Source organism: Calidris pugnax, unplaced genomic scaffold, assembly GCF_001431845.1.
Source record: "Calidris pugnax isolate Ruff unplaced genomic scaffold, ASM143184v1 scaffold24, whole genome shotgun sequence".
Classification (NCBI taxonomy): domain Eukaryota; kingdom Metazoa; phylum Chordata; class Aves; order Charadriiformes; family Scolopacidae; genus Calidris; species Calidris pugnax.
The window spans coordinates 36092917-36111492 of record NW_015090922.1 but is presented as its reverse complement, the minus strand read 5'-3'; the positions used below and the strand labels follow the sequence as shown (position 1 = coordinate 36111492).

Here is an 18576-nt window from a genome sequence, read left to right as displayed (position 1 = left end):
CCCAGCAGCGAGGCCATGCTGGACACCATGGCCGGCCGGGCGGCGGCGGCGGCGGGGGCCAGCTCCTGGTGCGGCGGCGGCGGCGGCGGCGGCGGGGGGCGAGCTGGGCTGCTACCTCTTCAACTGCACCCACCGCGGCCGCTCCGTCTGCCGCTTCGCCCCGCACCGCGGCTACAGCACCTACAGCCGCCGGCCCGCCGGACCGGCCCCGCCGCCGGGTAAGGGGCGCTGAGGGGAGCGGGGGGGACACCGGGAGGGCGGCACCGGGGCCCGGGGAGCGGCGGCCCCGCAGCGGGAGGGAAATGGCGGCAGCGGGGGCGGGCAGGGCCGGCGGCCGGGCCCGCTCGCCGCCGCGGCGCCGCCATTTGCCACCCCGCACCGCCCGGGAGCTGGCCCGGTGGGGGGGGAACCCTCCGTGCGCCTGCCCCGGGAGCGGGGAACGGGAGCCCGGGGCGTGAGGCATCGCCTCCGCGGTGGGGGAGGACGAGGAGTTGCAGGCAGGGCTCCCCCCACCCGCACCGAGGCGGCCCAGCCGTGCCCGGGGGTGCGGGGGCTCCGCGGAGGGTGCGGGCTGGGAGAACTCGGCCCTGGCACCTCTGTCCCTGCGGAGACCCGGGGGGCGACCGGATGGCGGGGGGGAGCCGGCCGGTGGGGTGAGCGTGTTCACGGGCTCCGCACCCCCGTGGGGACCGGAGGGGTCCCGGCTGCAGGATCCGGTTCCCCCGGGGAGCCGCGGGTGCTGGTCACCCCGGAGAGAGCGAACCGCAGGTCCCAGCCCCGCCAGAACCTGGTGCGGTAGCTTGGGAGCAAGCACAAGCCCTTCCTTCTTCTCGGGCTGCTCTCCAAATGGTGCCACCTGAGCGGGGCTCCCCTTGGCTGAATTTAGGCTTTTTCCTGCTTAAGAACTCGGGAGCTAGACTGAAGAAGAGGAGGATATCTCACAGGGAGTCCAGAAGCAGGATGGAGACTCCATATCACTGCCTCTGGAGTCTGGGCCACATCAAAAAAGCAGCAGTTTGCTCAGCCCTGAAGTGTGTTTAAGAGCAGCATAATCCAGAGCAAACAGCTGTGGATGAAAACAAGGCTGGATTTCTAAATTTGGAGTCCGTTTCCTAGCATCTGATCCAAAGGACTTCCTCTTCATACTCCCCCACCTCCTGTTGTTAAACAGTTGCATCTTAATTCACTTTGTGTAAATTTTATTACCTTCTGCTGACAGTACTTTCCTAAATGCCCTCTTCTTCAGCAATACATCTCAACTTCAGTAAATTAGCAACGTGAAGAAAGCCTAGAGGTGGTGCAAATGTAAGCCATGTGTCCAGATGGTGCCTGCTATTACTGCTCCCTTGGCAGGGGAAACCTCAGGCTTGATCCTCTGTCCAGTCCTGCCTGTTTTATGAGAGTGCCAACAGGAATCCCCTGGAGATAAGAGAGAACAAGGGCTCAATTTTTGCAGGAGTTACGATGCTTAAGCATTATTTTTTTTTTTGCAAAGTGCATGGGCAGGTAAACTAGAGAGCTATAGGGAGGAACTCGTGGCAGTAAAGATGGTTTTAAGATTCCAGAAAAAAAACAAGGTATGATTTTGACATTTTTGGTGTTTTGAAAACCTTTGAAAATATCGGCAAATGTCCTTCATCATTTTGAACTGCCTTAATTCCATTAAAACCTGTAGAGTGCAGTTATGGCATGATATAAATAATACTACTGTTCAAATGATACTCTGCCTGTTATAAATCTTGAATTCCTTGAATTTTTGGTGCCTTGCCTTTTAGGCAAGTGACTATCAGCACTGGGCTTGCAAGGCAATTTCAGTTCCTAACCTGCAAATAGCTTTGTGTCCTGTTGGATTTATTTAAAAGTCTGTCTTGTGGGAGCTGGTGGTATCGGAAACAGGGGATTATGATTTCTTAATGCAATTACGCTGGAGCTGAAGCAGAGCCACGAAGGGGAATGAACTTTTATTCAAACATCCGTTAGCCATGACATAGACCAGGAGAGATAAAATGAAGATTGAATTATTTTGCTGTCTGATGTTATGTTATCACCACATTCTTGGATTACTTTGAAAAATTAACCTGGACAGCAATGACATCACAGGACGATGAAGGCACACTTCTTCTCCCGTGTGTTGATTGAATTTAGGAAATTTAGGAGACAGCTTTGCATTTCGAGATTTTCTTTTGTGAGGAGATCATGTTTTACCTGTTGCTTTTGGGGTTTTCTAGAGTATTGTGGCGTTGAGTCTTCTGCTGTTCTCTTTTTGATTAATCCCAAACCAATGTTTATTCATAAACATGGTGTTCTTGTAATTCCAAAATATTTCTGAGCATTGGTATACAGGGATCTCAAGGGTGCTGTGGTTTCATTTCTGTTAAGGATCTTCAGTAAACAAACCCCAATTTCTTATTTAATTCTGGGAGCAATTAACGACAAATCTGTGTTCTTCAGATCAAGTGTATCTCTGTGTACTTCCAGAACAGTCAGCAGTGGGATGAGTTTTTGAGACTGAACATCTCAATATAAATCCTTGTCCTTCGTTTTACACCCAGTGTGTGCTGGTTTGGCTGTGGATTTACTTTGCACTTCCAGGCAGTTTGTGCGGTGTTAACAATTAAACCCCGTGTGCCCTTTACTGAAAGAAGAGGTAGTTAGTTTTGCCTTAGTTAGGCAAATTTTTAAACTTTGTAGAAAGAAAGAGGACTTGAGTGCCTCACCGGGAATGTCTGACTGTTCCTTCTGTGCTACTCACCAGTGGTGAGCAATGGGAGGATGGATCAGGTAAACTGATACCAAAGACATTCAGGAATCAGCAGTGAAATAACCTTCTGTAACAAAGCCTTCATTCAGAAAACTCGCTGGCAGCTTCGTTAGCAGCAGGACAGGTAAAGGCAGATGAAGGCAGCAGAATGAATTAAGCCTGTTGTGTCCCCCCCTAAGAAAAAAGTGTTGCTCATAAAGTTGCAGCCCCTTTTCTAGAGAGCAGCCAGCTCCAGCACCTCAGAGTGTTGACCTGTTTGATCTTCATATTGTTTATTTATGTTCAACCTAAATAAAAGGTAGAAACAGAAGTTAAAAGAGCTTGATTTTTCTGCTAGCCTGTGGCTGATAGTGCTTTACTCCCATGAACAGTGGTTTTAAGTAGCTGCTGAGCATGCTTTTTTACACTGGCTTCTTAGAAGCATGCATTCCCCAGATTTGGAGGTATTTTAGTCCCTAAGGACAATGTATTCCATTGTTTAAAACCTCTCTGTGGAAAAAAGAGTCTTTAGCTCCATAGGCTGTCTCCTCCCATGCCAGATGTCTCTCTCAGGCCAGTTTTTTCTTTATTAGAGCAAAAGGGGAGCTGATTTGCCATTGATTTACTTGTCTGAAGATGTTCTGGTGGCTAAGAAGCAAAGGCAATGGCGCCTCCATCGTTTGGGACCAGAGGCCTGAGTGTGGTCCATCTTTTGCAAAGAGCTGGCGTGGATTCCTGTGACCTGCCCCAGCATGAGGTGCTCCTGCCATTGCAACTCAGGATGCTGGGGTATAAAGTTAGTCCAGGAAAAAAGAATACCCTTATTGCCTGGGGCCCAGGGGAAGGGGGGCTTCTCTCTGCTTTTGCAGGGCTGTGATCGAGTCATTTAAGCCAGACAGGTGACATGAAACCTCTTTGCAAGGTAGAAGTGGAAGAATGGACTGTGCAGTTTCATGCCCAGGTTGGTCTCTTTTTGACAGTCATCGGTAAAGCAAACCATCATGTGAAGACTGTAGGTAACTCCTGTCTACCAAAGAAAAGTTGCCTGGGCACCATAATGATGGTGTTTATTAACAATAAGGTTTTGGAGGGGTTTTGCACCTAAATGGTGTTTTTTAAGCATAGTTGGTTTTGAGAAGTGAGTGTATACAAATTAGGCAAAGCTTCCCATGCCAGCTGGATGAGCAAGAACTGGTCTATACTTTCTATTATTAGACCTTGTTTTCAGTTATTTGTACATTTCCCTAAAGTGAAATTTTCTGTGCCTTACCTACTGCTGAGAAAAATGAGAAATAAAAACTTTGCCTTTTAGTCAGTGATAAAAAAATTGTCCTGTTGTTCTGATGAGCTCTGTGCCTTCGAGCAAGTTCTGGAAAATGGAGCTGGGAGGGAGAATCTCTGCCCTGGTGGGGAAGCACCTTGTCTTCCCTTGTGTAGCTCTGCCCACGCCGGGTGAACTTACATTTCACCTCCTGTTCAGTAGGTGCTTTTCTGAGCTTAACATCCACATCCTTTGCAGGGTGCCCTTTGCAGTGGTGGAAGAGCAGAAGGCACCTTGGGACTTAAGGGTGCTGGACATCCCATGGTTGCAGAGAAGGAATAGAGCTTGGGCAAGGAACTGCAAAAAGATACCGTCCTGGGGCTAAAGCAGCCCAATGATGACTTGTAGAACTAGATTTTTTCCCTCTCTTCCCTGTGCCACCTGAAGGTTGCAAAGCAAATGACTTAAACTACTTCTCACGGGCCATGTCATAGAAGAATTGTCTAGGTTGGAAGAGACCCTTGGGATCATCGAGTCCAACCATCTACCCTACTCTACAAAGTTCTCCCCTACACCATATCCCCCAACACCACATCTAAATGACTCTTAACCTACCATCAGTTTTGTCACTCCAACCTGAAAAGCTTGTGGTCAGATTGGCAAAAGTATTTAGTGCTCACAAGTTTAATCAGAAGGAATTGTACTTTGCATATAGCAACATGGTACGAATCCTAAATAGTCTGAAAATCAAGCTTTGAATGTCTTAAATCAGGCACTTAAATTCAGTCATGGTTTCTGATTATTTTTAATCGTTATGTTATTGTGCACTGCTTCACTAGGGTGCCAGCTTATGTTAAATTAGTCTTTCACTCCGGTAATGATGTATTATAAAAAGAGACTAAAAGAGTATTAAGTTATGCAGAGTGCTGAAAAGGTGTGCAGTAACTGCCATCTGAATAGGTATGTGATTCATATTTAAATCCATTTTCTTTACTTCAGGTTAAAAAAACACACTGGTGCTAACAATCCTGTCGCATCAGTGAAACACCCGTGCACGCAGCGAGGTTTTCTACGCCACGTGCTCCTAATGTAGCCGTTATTTCCTGAAGACATCGCTGAATATGGAACAGTTAACTAAAATCTAAGTAGACACTATTTTGCTTAACAAAATGTGCGCTAATGAACACGTCCTGTCTGTCAGGAAGTTCCACAGTGGTGAATCAATACCTTTACCAAGAGAAAATATGTTTTATGTAAATAGCCGCTCAGCTTCCCCTGATAAATAACTGAGCTTCTCTATTATTTTTTTTTATTGAAGAAGAAGAATACGACGAGCCCCCACGGTGCAAGGCGGGGCAAGATATTGTGCTGCAGTCACCTGTCGACTGGGTGCTTTTGGACGGCCGAGAAAGCTCAGATGACCACGGAATTGTGCAGTACGAGTGGACGCTGCTGCAAGGTGACCCATCGGTTGAAATGAAGGTACCCACGTGGCTTTGCGCATGGCCAGTCATTCGCAGGTTGTTGTGTTCGTTGTAGCACAGTTTTAAATGCAGAACTAAAAGTATTATATGTATTCCAATGGATATGGCTACCCGGCACCAAAATTAGGATGACGGTATAACTCAAGCATTTATTTCGTAGAACCATAGAGCAGCCCGTGTTGGATGGGGTCTCAAATGATCATCTGGTCCAACCTTTTGTGGGTCTACTGCTAGGTACGCATCTCTGGAAGGGTGACCACAATCAGACAGTTCTGAATTACCTGAGGCTGTATTGCCATTTGCAACTATGTCAAAGACCACTGTGAATTTGTTTATCTTCATTTATTATTTTATCGGCTTGAAAATTAAAAAGTCAGAAGGCTTTCATAAGGAGTCCAAGCAGCATAATACATAGAAAAGACCTGAATGGAGTTTAAAAATAATTGCTAGATATCACCTGGATAAAATGAATATTTTATTATCAAGACTTATTAATCTGACCCTTTGCAGCATATTTTCTGTAAATAGAAATCAAATAGTCCTTAAATTTGTCTCTGATATAGTAATATATCTAAAGTAACACAAAAATTAGAAGTAAAATAAAAATTTAAAGTTCATGTTTTTACTTTTACTCAAAATGGCAAAATTAACATTAATCTTGGTGATTGCTTTATATTTGATAAATCAAAACAATCTTGACACAGGTTTCTGTTTAGATAGATACTTTTCCGTTGTGTCCAAATGGGTGGATTTTCACTCATGGATGAGTACCCTGATGCTTATCCATGATAATTTAATTTTTTAGAGTTGAATTAATAATTGTGATTATCTGTACAATATTCAGTTGCTATTTTTGGTGCTTTAGTTGCTATCCTGAAGTTACTGGATTTCATGTCATCTATTCTTGGAAAACTATATACAAATCCATAGCTACGAGGGAGAGTGGGGCTATGTTTAAATAAGATAAAAGGCAGCTGTTGCTCTGCACTTATGTACCAAAGAATAAATAGAAGGTGCAGGAGGGGGAAGGACTGCTATGAAGAGATCTTATCGTATTGTAGAAGGAAGCCAGTGGAATTTTTTTTCTATTGTGACTGATTATTGCTTCTTAGATAATTTACTTCTCAGATTGCTCCCACGTATGGAGCTGCAGAGCTCTGTGACTCTTGTGGGCAATTCTCGGGCTTTTAAAGTGCTGATTGTCTGGAAATTTACTGTCTAGTTTAAGCCAAAGTTTGTAAGAAATCAGGTACAGACTGATCCTTCAGGGCTGGATGGAGATGAAAAGGAAAGCACAGAGGTCACCAGGACGAGGGGCGGTGTATTCAGAAGTCAGTGGTTTTCTCTGGCTCTGCGCTGAGAAGAGAGTTGGACTCCACGGCTCAGGAGTTTAATACCATATTTGGTCTCCCAGCACTCACAGTGAACAGCAGGAGGTGTTTTTTATAACACAGATACCAACTGGGCAGAGAATGGATTGAGGGCAGCCCTGAGGAGAAGGACTTGGGGGTGTTGGTTGATGAGAAGCACAACATGAGCCAGCAATGTGTGCCCACAGCCCATACAGCCAACCGCATGGCCAGTGGGTCCAGAGAGGTGATTCTGCCCCTCTACTCTGCTCTGGTAAGACTCCACCTGGAGTATTGTGTCCAGCTTTGGAGTCCTCAACATAGAAAGGACATGCACCTCTTGGAACAAGTCCAGTGGAGGGCCACAAAGATGATCAGAGGGATGGAGCACCTCTCCTGTGAAGACAGGCTGAGAGAGCTGGGGTGGTTCAGCCTGGAGAAGAGAAGGCTCCGGAGAGACCTTATAGCAGCCTTCCAGTTCCTGAAGGGAACCTACAGGAGAGATGAGGAGGGACTCTTTATCAGGGAGTATAGTGATAAGACGAGGGGTAATGGATTTAAACTGAAAGAGGGGAGATTTAGATTAGATATTAAGAAGAAATTCTTTACTGTCAGAGTGGTGAGGCACTGGAACAGGTTGCCTGGGGAAGTTGTGGATGCCCCATCCCTGGAAGTGTTCAAGACCAAGTTGGATGGGGCTTTGAGCAGCCTGCTCTAGTGGGAGGTGTCAAAGACCAAAACATTACAGGTTGATACACATGCTTGATGGGACTGGCTACACTTAAGGGAAATATTTAACCTGTGTGAAAAGCATTGTGTAGAAATGAGCTGCCTATTTCTAGAAGTTTTTGGATGGGTCCCTTATACCTATTTTTTTTCCTACTGTGTTTCTTTAATCAGGTACCACAGCCAGGAACACTGAAACTGTCTCACATCCAGGAAGGCGGGTATGTTTTCCAGCTGACGGTGACAGACACCGCGGGTCAGCGGAGCTCTGACAATGTCTCCGTGACCGTCCTGCCCATGGTTCATTCTGCAGTAGGTGAGGAAACGATGGGAGCCGTTGTGTGTGTGACACCCAGGGTATGACACTCACAGGGTCATGATGGAGGCAGGAATCTTATTCTCCATTTCCAGTGGGTTATTTTGCCCTTATTCGTTACATGATGACATCTCTCTCGGTTTTGAATTGCCATTTCAAACTGAGGAAGCAAGCGAGCATCATTGTTTGTTAGAGTGATAATACTTTCAGGCATTTAAATGTTCAGCCTCGTGTTGCTAATGATCGTGCAGGGTCAGAAACATGAAATACTGCCGTAGGTATCAGTTCATTGTACAGTCGGGCAGTGCATGGAACGTGGCAAGGCTTGTGCCATATGGAAAACACAGTTAAAAGCAGTTAATAGTAGGTATGATACACATTAATATTAATATTGGCCTGCATCTGTAGTCTAAAAGATGGGATGGCTCCTTGTTTTCATGCATTTAAGCTTTTCTGTGTAATGGTTATCAAAGCCTTATGTTACCAGGGAAACTGAAACTGGAATTGACCCATCATTTTAAAACTCTGACCTCCAGAAACACATAAAAAGTATAAAAGGTAGCAAGTAAGTTAGAGTTCAGCGGCTGTCAGTTCTGCATTCTTGAATGTAATGACTTATAATTACATTGTAATTAGCAAGCTGCTAATAGCGATCTGCTCCTCTGGCCCAAGGTAAAGGGTAAACTAGCATTATGGCCATGTTCAGCTGGACCAGTAAAAACTTTGCTCCGCACCACTGCAATATCTCAACGTGAGAGGGTGGCCCCAGTGGCAATAAATCGGTATTACAAAAAAACCCAGCAGTTATGAGTCTGTTTAATAACGGCTGTATTCCAGTAATGGATGACAGAGTTGTATTCGTTAACGTTTAGTTCCGCTAAAGCAGCCAGAGAGGTTTGGTGATTTATTTATTTGCTGCGGTGGGTGTCTATCTGTGGTACCTTTTGGGAGAAACATGTAGAGGGTTTGCTGCCTTTTTTTCCTCCTTCTAAATCCCTGAGTCCGTTTGCAATCTGTGGTATCTTTTGGGAGAAACATGTAGAGGGTTTGCTGCCTTTTTTTCCTTCTTCTAAATCCCCGAGTCCGTTTGCAATTCACGTGCTACTGCTGTAGTTAAACCAGTCCACGGAGCCTTAGTGCATGCAAGACCAGTGATATTGTTAGTGCTGAAGTTTAGGAGATGCATTTTTAAAGCATGATTTTAGGGGTTTTAAATAGGTGCCTGTGTTCCTGCCGTGCTTATCCTTAGCGTTAGTGCTGAAGTTTAGGAGATGCATTTTTTAAGCATGATTTTAGGGGTTTTAAATAGGCGCCTGTGTTCCTGCTGTGCTTTCCTTAGTGTCGAGCAGCTTTTTGGTACACAGCAGGGTAATAACCAAAGGCTGTGACTTCCTTATGCAAATGGATTCGCTGTTACAACATTTAACCAAACACTGAATTTGATAGTGCATTACCAAGCAATGAACGGAAAGGAAAAGGAAAGACAAAAGCACAAATGTAAACGCTTGATAATGACAAGGTGAGAATGGGTTTCGGGAAAGCTTTGAGTGTTTGAAGTGAAATGTCCAGGGACACTCTCCATTTCCAGGAGAACCTAAATATTTAAGGGAGCAGCAACCAGTTCTTTTTGATGAAGGTCACTTGTGAGAACTTGTGTTTAGTCCTGTTCTGGCATGTGCTGCGTTGGATTTACATTACTGACGTCAATAAATGACGAGCATTCTTTTAGCATTTTAATTACATTGCAGAAAACATGCCATAAAAGCTCCAATATAGTCCATATGCGTGCATGTAAAATAACATATTGTCAGAAATACAGAATGGGTATGTAGTAGGAATTACGTGTTGCAGAGATGCAGTTACAGCCATAGAGATCTCATTTATTTATTTTTAGGACTGTCCTGGGTCTTCTAAGCCAGGGAAGATCTCCTTTCAGCTTAGGCCAGCAGAGTTTAAAGTGCTGTAGGGTGCTGCACAAGGTGTAAGGTGCAACAGCCTCCAGGTTGAGCATTCCTATAGTAAAACGAGATTGCCAGAATAGCGATGAGGGTGCCAGGAATAGCTATTAGCTGTATCAGCTTCCGTGTCAAAACAGCATCACGTAGCTGAGCCTGCCTTTCTTCAACTTTCTGCCTTGTTCTTGGCCCTTCTAGACATGGCATCGTTTTGCTTTTTTCCTTGGGGCTGCAGACTTTAGTCATTGACTGAGTATTTACTGCTTGGAGTTCTCTTTGGTGATTGGGGAACTGTTTCTCAACAGCCTGTGTTGGGGTTTGCTCTCGCTACCAGTTTATCTGTGACGATGGCTGCTGCATCGACATCACCTTTGCCTGCGACGGCGTGAGACAGTGCCCTGATGGATCGGATGAGACTTTCTGCCAGAACTGTAAGTGCCCCGGGCCACGGCGTGGGTTGTGAAGAGTAACTGCAGCCTGAGTGAGCAAAGGGGAGCGATGCCCCGTCTGTGGCTTCTCTGCCCGTGTCAAGCAGCTTGTGCCCACCCTAGAGCCTTTCATTGGAAATAGCTCCTGGGAAGGTTTAATGTCCGCAGACAGCAGAGGCTCAGAAATTAACTCCCTTTTCTTCAAAGCGTATCACAGAATTGCAGAATCACATGGGGTTGGAAGGGACCTCTGGAGATCATCTAGTCCAACCCCCCTGCCAAAGCAGGTCCACCCAGAGCAGGTTGCACAGGAACAGGTTTTGAATGTCGCCAGAGATAGAGACAAAACTGCACGGGTTTTGAATGTCGCCAGAGATGGAGACAAAACTGTCAAAGGTCCCCAGATGACAGATTTTGTGTTAATGTTCTCAACATGTGAAAGATCAGTTCTTTACTTTCATGATGACTCTGGAAACAAAGGCCCTGGTCTTGACCTGAAGGAGTGTCTCAGAGGTTCCTTTCCTGGTGCAGCTACACACTTCCAAGGCAAGACTCTGAACCACTGGAAAATGAAAGAGTGTCTCAGAGGTTCCTTTCCAGGTGCAGTTACGCACTCCCAAGGCAAGACTCTGAACCACTGGAAATGTGAGCACGTAGGGGAACCAGTTGATTCACCGTCGCTCTGTTTGCTTTCATTAGTCATCCTCAGTGTGTGCCCACGCTCAGCTAAGTGAACAGAAATCATCCGAGGGTGAATTGGCAGGATGGCTAACCACTCTTGCATTGATATTTCAGTTGCTGGATTCCACTTCAGGGCTCACGTGCACACTCTCACTTAAGACCCGACAGCGGGCAGTTGTACCTGGAACTCACGTTTCCTCATATGTCTGAACCTGATGAACTTGTGTAGCCTGCCTCGAGGCCCGTATCACAGGGTCTCCCATCCAAACACTCCCACATTCCCTTCAATTCTATATAAAAAAAACCCATGATGATTTTTGTTTCTGTTAACACAGTGAGCCCAGGTCGGAAGACGGTGACTCACGCGGCCCTTGGCACCGCCCAGCAAAGGACTGTAGGACTGACTGAAAACACGGATGAAAACTCTGCAGAAAAGACCCTGAAAGCCACTGCCAGAAATCAGCCTCTGCTCTCAGTGGATGCAGAAGTGTCGAACCAATCGCTTTCTCAGGGACCAAAGAAACAAATCAGTGGATTTGTGCCAGGTAAGAATTGAAACGCATCGGTTTCAACAAATCGTTCTCTTTAAAGAGAGAAAATGTCTCCCACTTTAAATATAGTTAAATCGTCTTCTGGTGCCTGGCTAAGAGTAAAAATTTTCTAATGTACAAAATGCAAAAGAAGCTTGTAATAGTTAAGTTACAACTAGGTATTGCTTTGTAAAGTCAAGTCTGGTTCTTAGAGGGTGCAAAAAGAAAGTTAAAGTGTATGAATGCCAGAAAAAAAATGCAGTCTGAAGGAACAAAACATGCAGTGAGCTAAATAAAAATTCTGCCACAGATTCAACTGTGTAGGCTGATGTATAAGGCTCTTTAAATCTGCAGGGGGGTACCTTCAGGAGAACATAAAAAAGTACTGTTCAACTTGGGTGACAGTAATTGCACCTGTCCTGATGCTCATCAATGACCTTTTCTTCCCACCTGAAGTAATATCTTGATTATTATTGGCACTTTTTTTCTGAAGTACATCTCCAGGGCAGGAGAAATTTTTTATTACTATAGAGAAGGCTCAGTCTTTGGTAACAAGCAGCCCCAGGTCCCCAGTGGCTGCCAGCCTGTTGGGAGTCAGCATGTAATGATGCTACAGGCAGAGTCCCTTGGTAAAACTCCAAAAGCTGCAATGAATCTGGTGTGTCTTTTGAGGTTCTTGCTGGTGAATTAAAATGACCTGAAATGGCAATTGAGTGAAAGCAAAACTGCATGCACAGAGCCTAAAATGAGTGCGAGACCTCCCACTTTTGTTTCTTCAGAGTTCACACTGATTCTTGCTACTTAAGATGCAGCTAATTATAAACAGCTTCATTTTCTTTTTACAACAGAGGAGTGCTTGGTGCCCTCTGCTGCTGACTCTTGTAAAGGGCACTTCCCTAGCTGGCACTTTGATGTTTCTTCAGACGCTTATATTTCATCTGTGAAGTCCCCAAAGGGAGTGAAAACATTTCTTCGAGAATTTGACTTACTCGGTGAATGTGTAGGAATGGAGAGCAAAATCCCCTCTCAAACGTTTCCCCCTTTTCTGGCAGCGTAGATGACCTCAGTGCTCCTTACTAGAATAATTCAAAATTCTGAAGTCTGCCCCAGACCCTTCTTGCTGGCATAGACCCGGGTGACACCTGACATGATGCTACCCAAAGTAAACGTCAAATTGGCAGAAGGCATTGCAGGCTCCAATGGAAAGTCAGCTGCTAAGTCGCTCTCAAAAACCATTGGGCTTGTGAATCCAGAAGTAAAACCAGAATTGAAGTCACCAACTTTGGCACTTTGTAATCACAGGTTATAATTGGAAGTGCATGTAAAAGAGTGGCACTTTCAGATAGTCATTTTCTGTGTTTACCCGTTGCATAGTGACTTGCTTGCACTGGTTTTGCTCTCAAGGAAGCCTTTTACACAGCAGTAAACAATAAAAGAAAAAAAAAATTAAAAACTAAAATACGATGAGTGTACTACCAGAAGCTGTTGTGATCTTTTTAATTTTAAATGGGCAAGATAGCCAACTGACCATGTCTGCTTTTCATTCTTGTGGTTTTAATAATGCCCTTTTGTCAAGACTCAGTCAGAATTTAATTTCAGTTAAGTGATACTTAAGGATTTCCTTATAGAATAGTCCTTTGTGACTCAGAATCCCAATACCTTTAACCAAAATAGCTGCAAACAGCTCCTCCAAAGACCAGCACAACATTCTGCATGGTTGTCCCTAAAGTGCTCCGGCGTCCCTTTCCAGGGAAGCTCTCAAGCCCAGCTGCCCACCCTCACACTGCTGGGCTTGGACATGAATATAGCAAAAATACAGCTGCAGCGAAGGACGCTGGAGCCAGCAGCGGGCTGGTTTCTGAGCGGCAGTAGCCAGTCTAGCAGCCACGCTGATGGGAGCCAGTTGACTTCACCAGCAGCCTGAAGGTTTGTGCTCCCCAGCGTAGCCAACTGGAGTCTATAAATCACCGTAAGAGCCCTGCATTCCCCTGGCACAGGGTCTCTGCCTCTGCCTCTCCCTCCCCTGGCTGCCCGCCCCAGCTGTTGTGGGATTACAACGTTTGACTGCGCGCCCAAGCCGTCGGCATGTTTTTGCCACGGAGGCATCAACAGCATTGGCCATTACCTGCATCTCTGATTTAGGGTAACTGGAAAGGGCTATAAATTGCAATTTCCTAAGCACAGACTAGAAAATGAAGAGAAAGTCAAAATGCTTTATATCGGGCTCCTAAAATTGTTTGGGTAAATGTCTGTTTTCTAGTTGGTAACAGATAAGATGTTGAGCGGTATTGACTCTGGTAGCCTCTCCGGTCCTGTAAGAACAAGTCTTAACAAAACCCTACAAGCTTTCATAGAATCATAGAATGGTCAGAGTTGGAAAGGACCTTTAAAGATCATCGAGTTCCAACCCCCCTGCCCTTCATTGAAAAGATTCTGTTATTCTTCTACCCTTCAAAATTTTCCTGCTGAACTTCCCTCCATATTCAGATACATTTGCCAAATATCTTTACAAGCAGTTTTCCTAAATATTCCCTTTACTCAAAGGGCAGGGAAATGAATTTATAAAACAGGCCTTTAGATTCAGCCTTGTCATAAAGGCTGGAGCAGCTCTAAGAAGAGCCGATGTCTTTTGGGTATTTCCAAAATAAAGACAAATATTCATTTAATTTCACTTAGGGAAGCCAGAAGCAGAAAATGGCTGCTGGGTTTGGTCTCAGTTACCTTCAGGTTATTTTGCACAGCTCTGATACCATAGAGGTGCCTTAAAGCCAGCACAATTTACATTTAGGATTGCCTGAAGTCCCCTATCCCTGCCAGAACAATTTACAGAGCCCCAAGGAGACGGGGAGGGGCTGCAGGTCCTTTCTAAGGCATTTCCCAGCGGGTGAAGTTAGTGTTTGTGCACCCCTCACCCTGAGGGCAGGGCAGTAAAGGCAGAGCTTGGAAGGCTGTGTTGTGCCTTAGAGTGGGGACCACTAGCTCTAAACCCACACCAGTATCAATGACACCATTTAAGCTTTAATTAACAGTGGTGTCTATTCGCTGCTGGCAGGGAAGTGTTCTGCTGGTGGTGGTGGGTGGGGGCTGCACGTTCCAAGCTAATTGACTCAAACACCTCCTTAACACCCACCACGATATGTAATCCCAATTACTACGTTTCACATTCATATTTTGCAGACCTCGCAGCACGGTATGTTTCTACTGGCATTGTCACAGTTCCGATGGCTGCCAGCAAACACATCACAGCACAGTCAAAGTGCTCCTCAATATTTACCAGTAAAAAACAAATATAGTCATTACATTTAAAAACATAGGGTTATTTCTGATTTTTGTGAGGGTGTGATTAAGCTGTCACTCTTGCACGAAGTGTCCCCATAGCTATCAGTGTAGGACTTCAGCGGGGGTGCAGGAGGAGGGGGATCTCACCTGAGTTGCTCCTTGCTCCTGTGGGGCAAAACTGCAACCACCCGCACTCTCAAGATGGACACTTCTTGGCAGCAAACGACGCGTGGTCTCCTCTTGTGTAGTTACAGTGTTCTGCTATGCCTCCTGTACTACACAAAGCTGAAGCGACTCCAAGTCATCCTCTCTGAAATGTTCCCCCACGTATTTTTATGTCTTCCAAATACCTAAGTTGTGCATCTGTCTGTGTCAGGTAACAGGCAAAATTAAGGTAATTTGTGTAGCCAACTCTATGCGTTTCCCGCTTTACAAGTTCTGTGGGTGCAGATCAACATAACTTGAAATGGCCACATTTTGACCTATAGATAACTGCTTCACCAACATTTTAGCTTGGATTGCTCTATACTCCATTATGGAACCTTGTAAAAGAGAATTTATATCCATCTTTTTTCCAGTGGAAAATGATCCACTTGGCTCTGGTTGAGATGCATTGTGGTTTGCGATGCAAAACTGCATTTACGTTTTAGCTTTAGTTTCACATAATTTCAAAAATTCCAGTTATACAATTAGGAGTCAGAAATTTTTAAACTTTTTTTTTTTTCTAAATTTAAGCATTTTCACATTATTTAGTTCTAGTGTGCTGTGGATAAGTCTTCCTAAGTCTTCCACTGAACTTAATTATTCCTTTATCTTGCTTGACTTTATGCAGATAACAGTTCCTCAGGGAAAAGAACAGATGATAAAAATGGGAACGGCATAACTGTGCCAAAGAGAGATCAGCTTGGAGGTGGTCGTCCAGTCCCAGAAACAGGTAAGACCAGCCATGTGAATTAATTTTGAATTATGTTAGTTTTTCAGTCAGGTGCTCTAGGTCCAGAAGTTTCTCAGTATGAGTTGCTTCAAATGTTAGCACATAAGTGATAGACTGGCTGTATTTTTAAAGAAGAATTTCAGATGTTCTCTACTGATTTCTCACCGTATTAAATAAAGTGTAATTTCTCTTAACCTCATTGTAGGTGCTGTGTTACCCTTAGCCTTAGGCTTGGCCATCACTGCTTTACTGCTGCTTATGGTTGCTTGCAGACTGCGTTTAGTGAGACAGAAGCTTAAAAAAGCTCGACCCATTACATCTGAAGAATCCGATTACCTCATCAATGGGATGTATCTCTGAAAATTGGATTTAGGTCAGTCGTTTTCTCCCCTTTCTCCTGTGTCCATGAACCTCTGCCTCTATAAAAGGACCGAAACCTTTAGCTAAGTTTGAAGTATAGAAGAGAAGCCCGTGAGATGAGAAACATGTTCTTCCCCTTCGGTGATAAAATAAAAAAGTGGGTAGATGCCCGTGCTCAGAAAACAAGAAGCGCTCAGGCTCCAGAGAGTAGCTCCACTTGGCTCTTGTGCAGAAGACACTGCAAGGTGGGGACACCCCAAACTGGATGTGAGGTGTCCTTGCCCACCCTCCCACAGCAGCGGGGGTCCCGGCCATGGCAGAACGTGCCCTGGGGCCAGAGCATTAGAGCAACCCAGGCTCAGTGGCCCCAGCCACGCTGGCTGAGGTATAGAGGGAAGCCTGTGCCACCCTGCTCTTCTCGGCACTGCCACCGCTCTGGGGGTTGGGATGGTCCAGATCAACCCGTTGCTTCCCTGTCCAGCAGAGAGCGATTTGTGGACTTTCTACCTGATGCACTGGGAGTATTTTCCTTAAAGAATTTGTCTTGCTTTATCTAAACACCAGCTTTTGTAATGAAATTTGGGGTTTAAGGAACTAAACATCTCGTTTTCATTCGCAGTTTAAGCCTCTCCGCAGCTAGCGGAGGGTCACGCTTACCAAATGCCAAAATATAAAACCACAAGTCCTCAGCAGAGGAGCTGGGGCTTCCCCAGTAGCTCCACAGCAGTCCCCTGCCACCCCAGAGCTCAGGGGTCCTCTCCCCAATAGCTCAGGGCTCGTTCAGCCTCGTCCACCCCCTGGCTCCACACCCTCCGCAGCAGGAGAGGGCAGCACCCAGTGGCTTGTACCCGGGACACCGGAGCATAGGATTCCCACCGGTTATCCCATAGCTCCCCGCAAAGCTTGAAAGCTTCAGCGACCTGCCCCCCAACCCCAGCAAAGTTCTCCTAGAATTAGAGCAAGTAATTGATATGTGTGAGTGAACTCCAGACGTGTTTAACAGTAAAATGTGTACAGTACATGTTAAATATACATATATATATATATGCACACACCGTGCTGTCTATCTTGTCTGACTGTCCAAGGATGTCACATTCATCTCGGGTCCCAATAAAAACAGAGGCAGATGAGGCATGCATCTTTTTGTATGTCGTCTTTTGTACTTCAGTAACTTCAAGTCAGCCAGAATATTGCCATGGTATACAAATAGTTCTTCAAGTTGCTCAGTCTTGATTACTTTATGTAAAATAGCTCTAATAAACCTATTTTATTCTTATATTTCTTGCATTGCCTTGATTTTCAGCTACCAGCTCAATTTTGTTGACAGAAGTACATTCCTCCTCTCTGTGAAACAGCCTTAAAAGAAGCTGCAATGTGTACGGTGGGGGAAATTGTCGAGATATTTTGTTGTAGGAAGACTGAGAAGAACAGGCCATCTCCCTCCATGTCTCCATGACCTGTCTCTCGAGCAGTACTTGAGCTGAGCAGGACAGCAGGCTCAGAGCCCTCCTGTCACGGTAACCAATGTCTGGTTGTTTGTGCTTCGGCATTACACTGAGTCCAGGAGACCTTCTGCTGATGTTGCCCGTTTCTAACTTGGGAGCGTGGGTGTTATGGTTTGAGAAAACCCATAACAATCTATTGTCATTTACATAATTATTCTATCACCTGACGACCCCTCCCTGCCCGGAAAGGGGGAATCGGGGAACACAAAGAAACACAAGGGTTGAAACATACATAGACTTAATAGACTAAGACTAAATAGTTGACAATAATACTAAAGAACCAGTGTTAATCCCAATACTGATATAAGATATACAAGAATTATACTCAGCCAATTCTTTCAGGGGGAAGCTGTGCACTTCCAGCAGGGACAGCAAATGGCGGACACTGTGAGCGCAATGGCTTCAGGAGGAAGGGAAGGCCTCAGGGCTCCGGCACCAGGGCAAGGAGTTGTCTGGACCCGCTGCCATCAAGGGAGAGAGAGCTACACAGCAAACTTTTCTAATTTATATTGAATGCAACGTTCATGTATGAAATAATCCTGTTGGCCAGCCTGGGTCAAACGCCCAGGCCTTGCTCCTCCTTGTCCCTGCACCTGGCAAGGCTTGAAAACCCTAAAACCTTGAATCCCACAGAGCCTGGCTGGCTATAAAGTAAATATTTTCACAAATCCAGGCATTAGAGTCTTCTAGAATTGCAATTTTCCCCAGCATTAGAAGAAAAGATAGTCCTGTGTCTCTCAACCCGGGACAATGGGTTTCACCTGTGACAGGCGGTGATGAACACCCCCAAGCAGAGCTGGAACTATGGCAGCAACCAGAAAGCGTAGCATGGGAGTCTGGGCTGTCCCTGTGTCGTAGTTGCCACAGTCCTCCCAGGGACCAGCGCCAGAGTCTCAGGGACTCTTCTTTATAGGAGGGGGATGGTGGCAGTTCCCTGCTGTGCAGGCCACCAGCCTCAGGCCCGGCACTTCTTGGGGAATTGCAAACTCCATGGCTGGAATGAAATTTTAAAAAGTTTGCACCTTAAC

At 45.5% G+C, this 18576-nt stretch overlaps 1 protein-coding gene across 1 annotated transcript in view; it reads left to right on the top strand.

Moving 5' to 3' along the window:
* Nucleotides 1-17319, top strand: part of LRP11 (LDL receptor related protein 11) — a 17832-nt gene extending 513 nt beyond the window's left edge. Inside the window, exons 2-8 of the mRNA XM_014950506.1 lie at nucleotides 6-218; nucleotides 5320-5483; nucleotides 7735-7876; nucleotides 10137-10262; nucleotides 11276-11485; nucleotides 15582-15683; nucleotides 15889-17319. Coding sequence (XP_014805992.1) covers nucleotides 6-218; nucleotides 5320-5483; nucleotides 7735-7876; nucleotides 10137-10262; nucleotides 11276-11485; nucleotides 15582-15683; nucleotides 15889-16043 — 1112 coding nt within the window. The 3' untranslated portion in view covers nucleotides 16044-17319. The remainder of the gene's footprint in view (nucleotides 1-5; nucleotides 219-5319; nucleotides 5484-7734; nucleotides 7877-10136; nucleotides 10263-11275; nucleotides 11486-15581; nucleotides 15684-15888) is intronic.
* Nucleotides 17320-18576: the final 1257 nt, after the last annotated feature.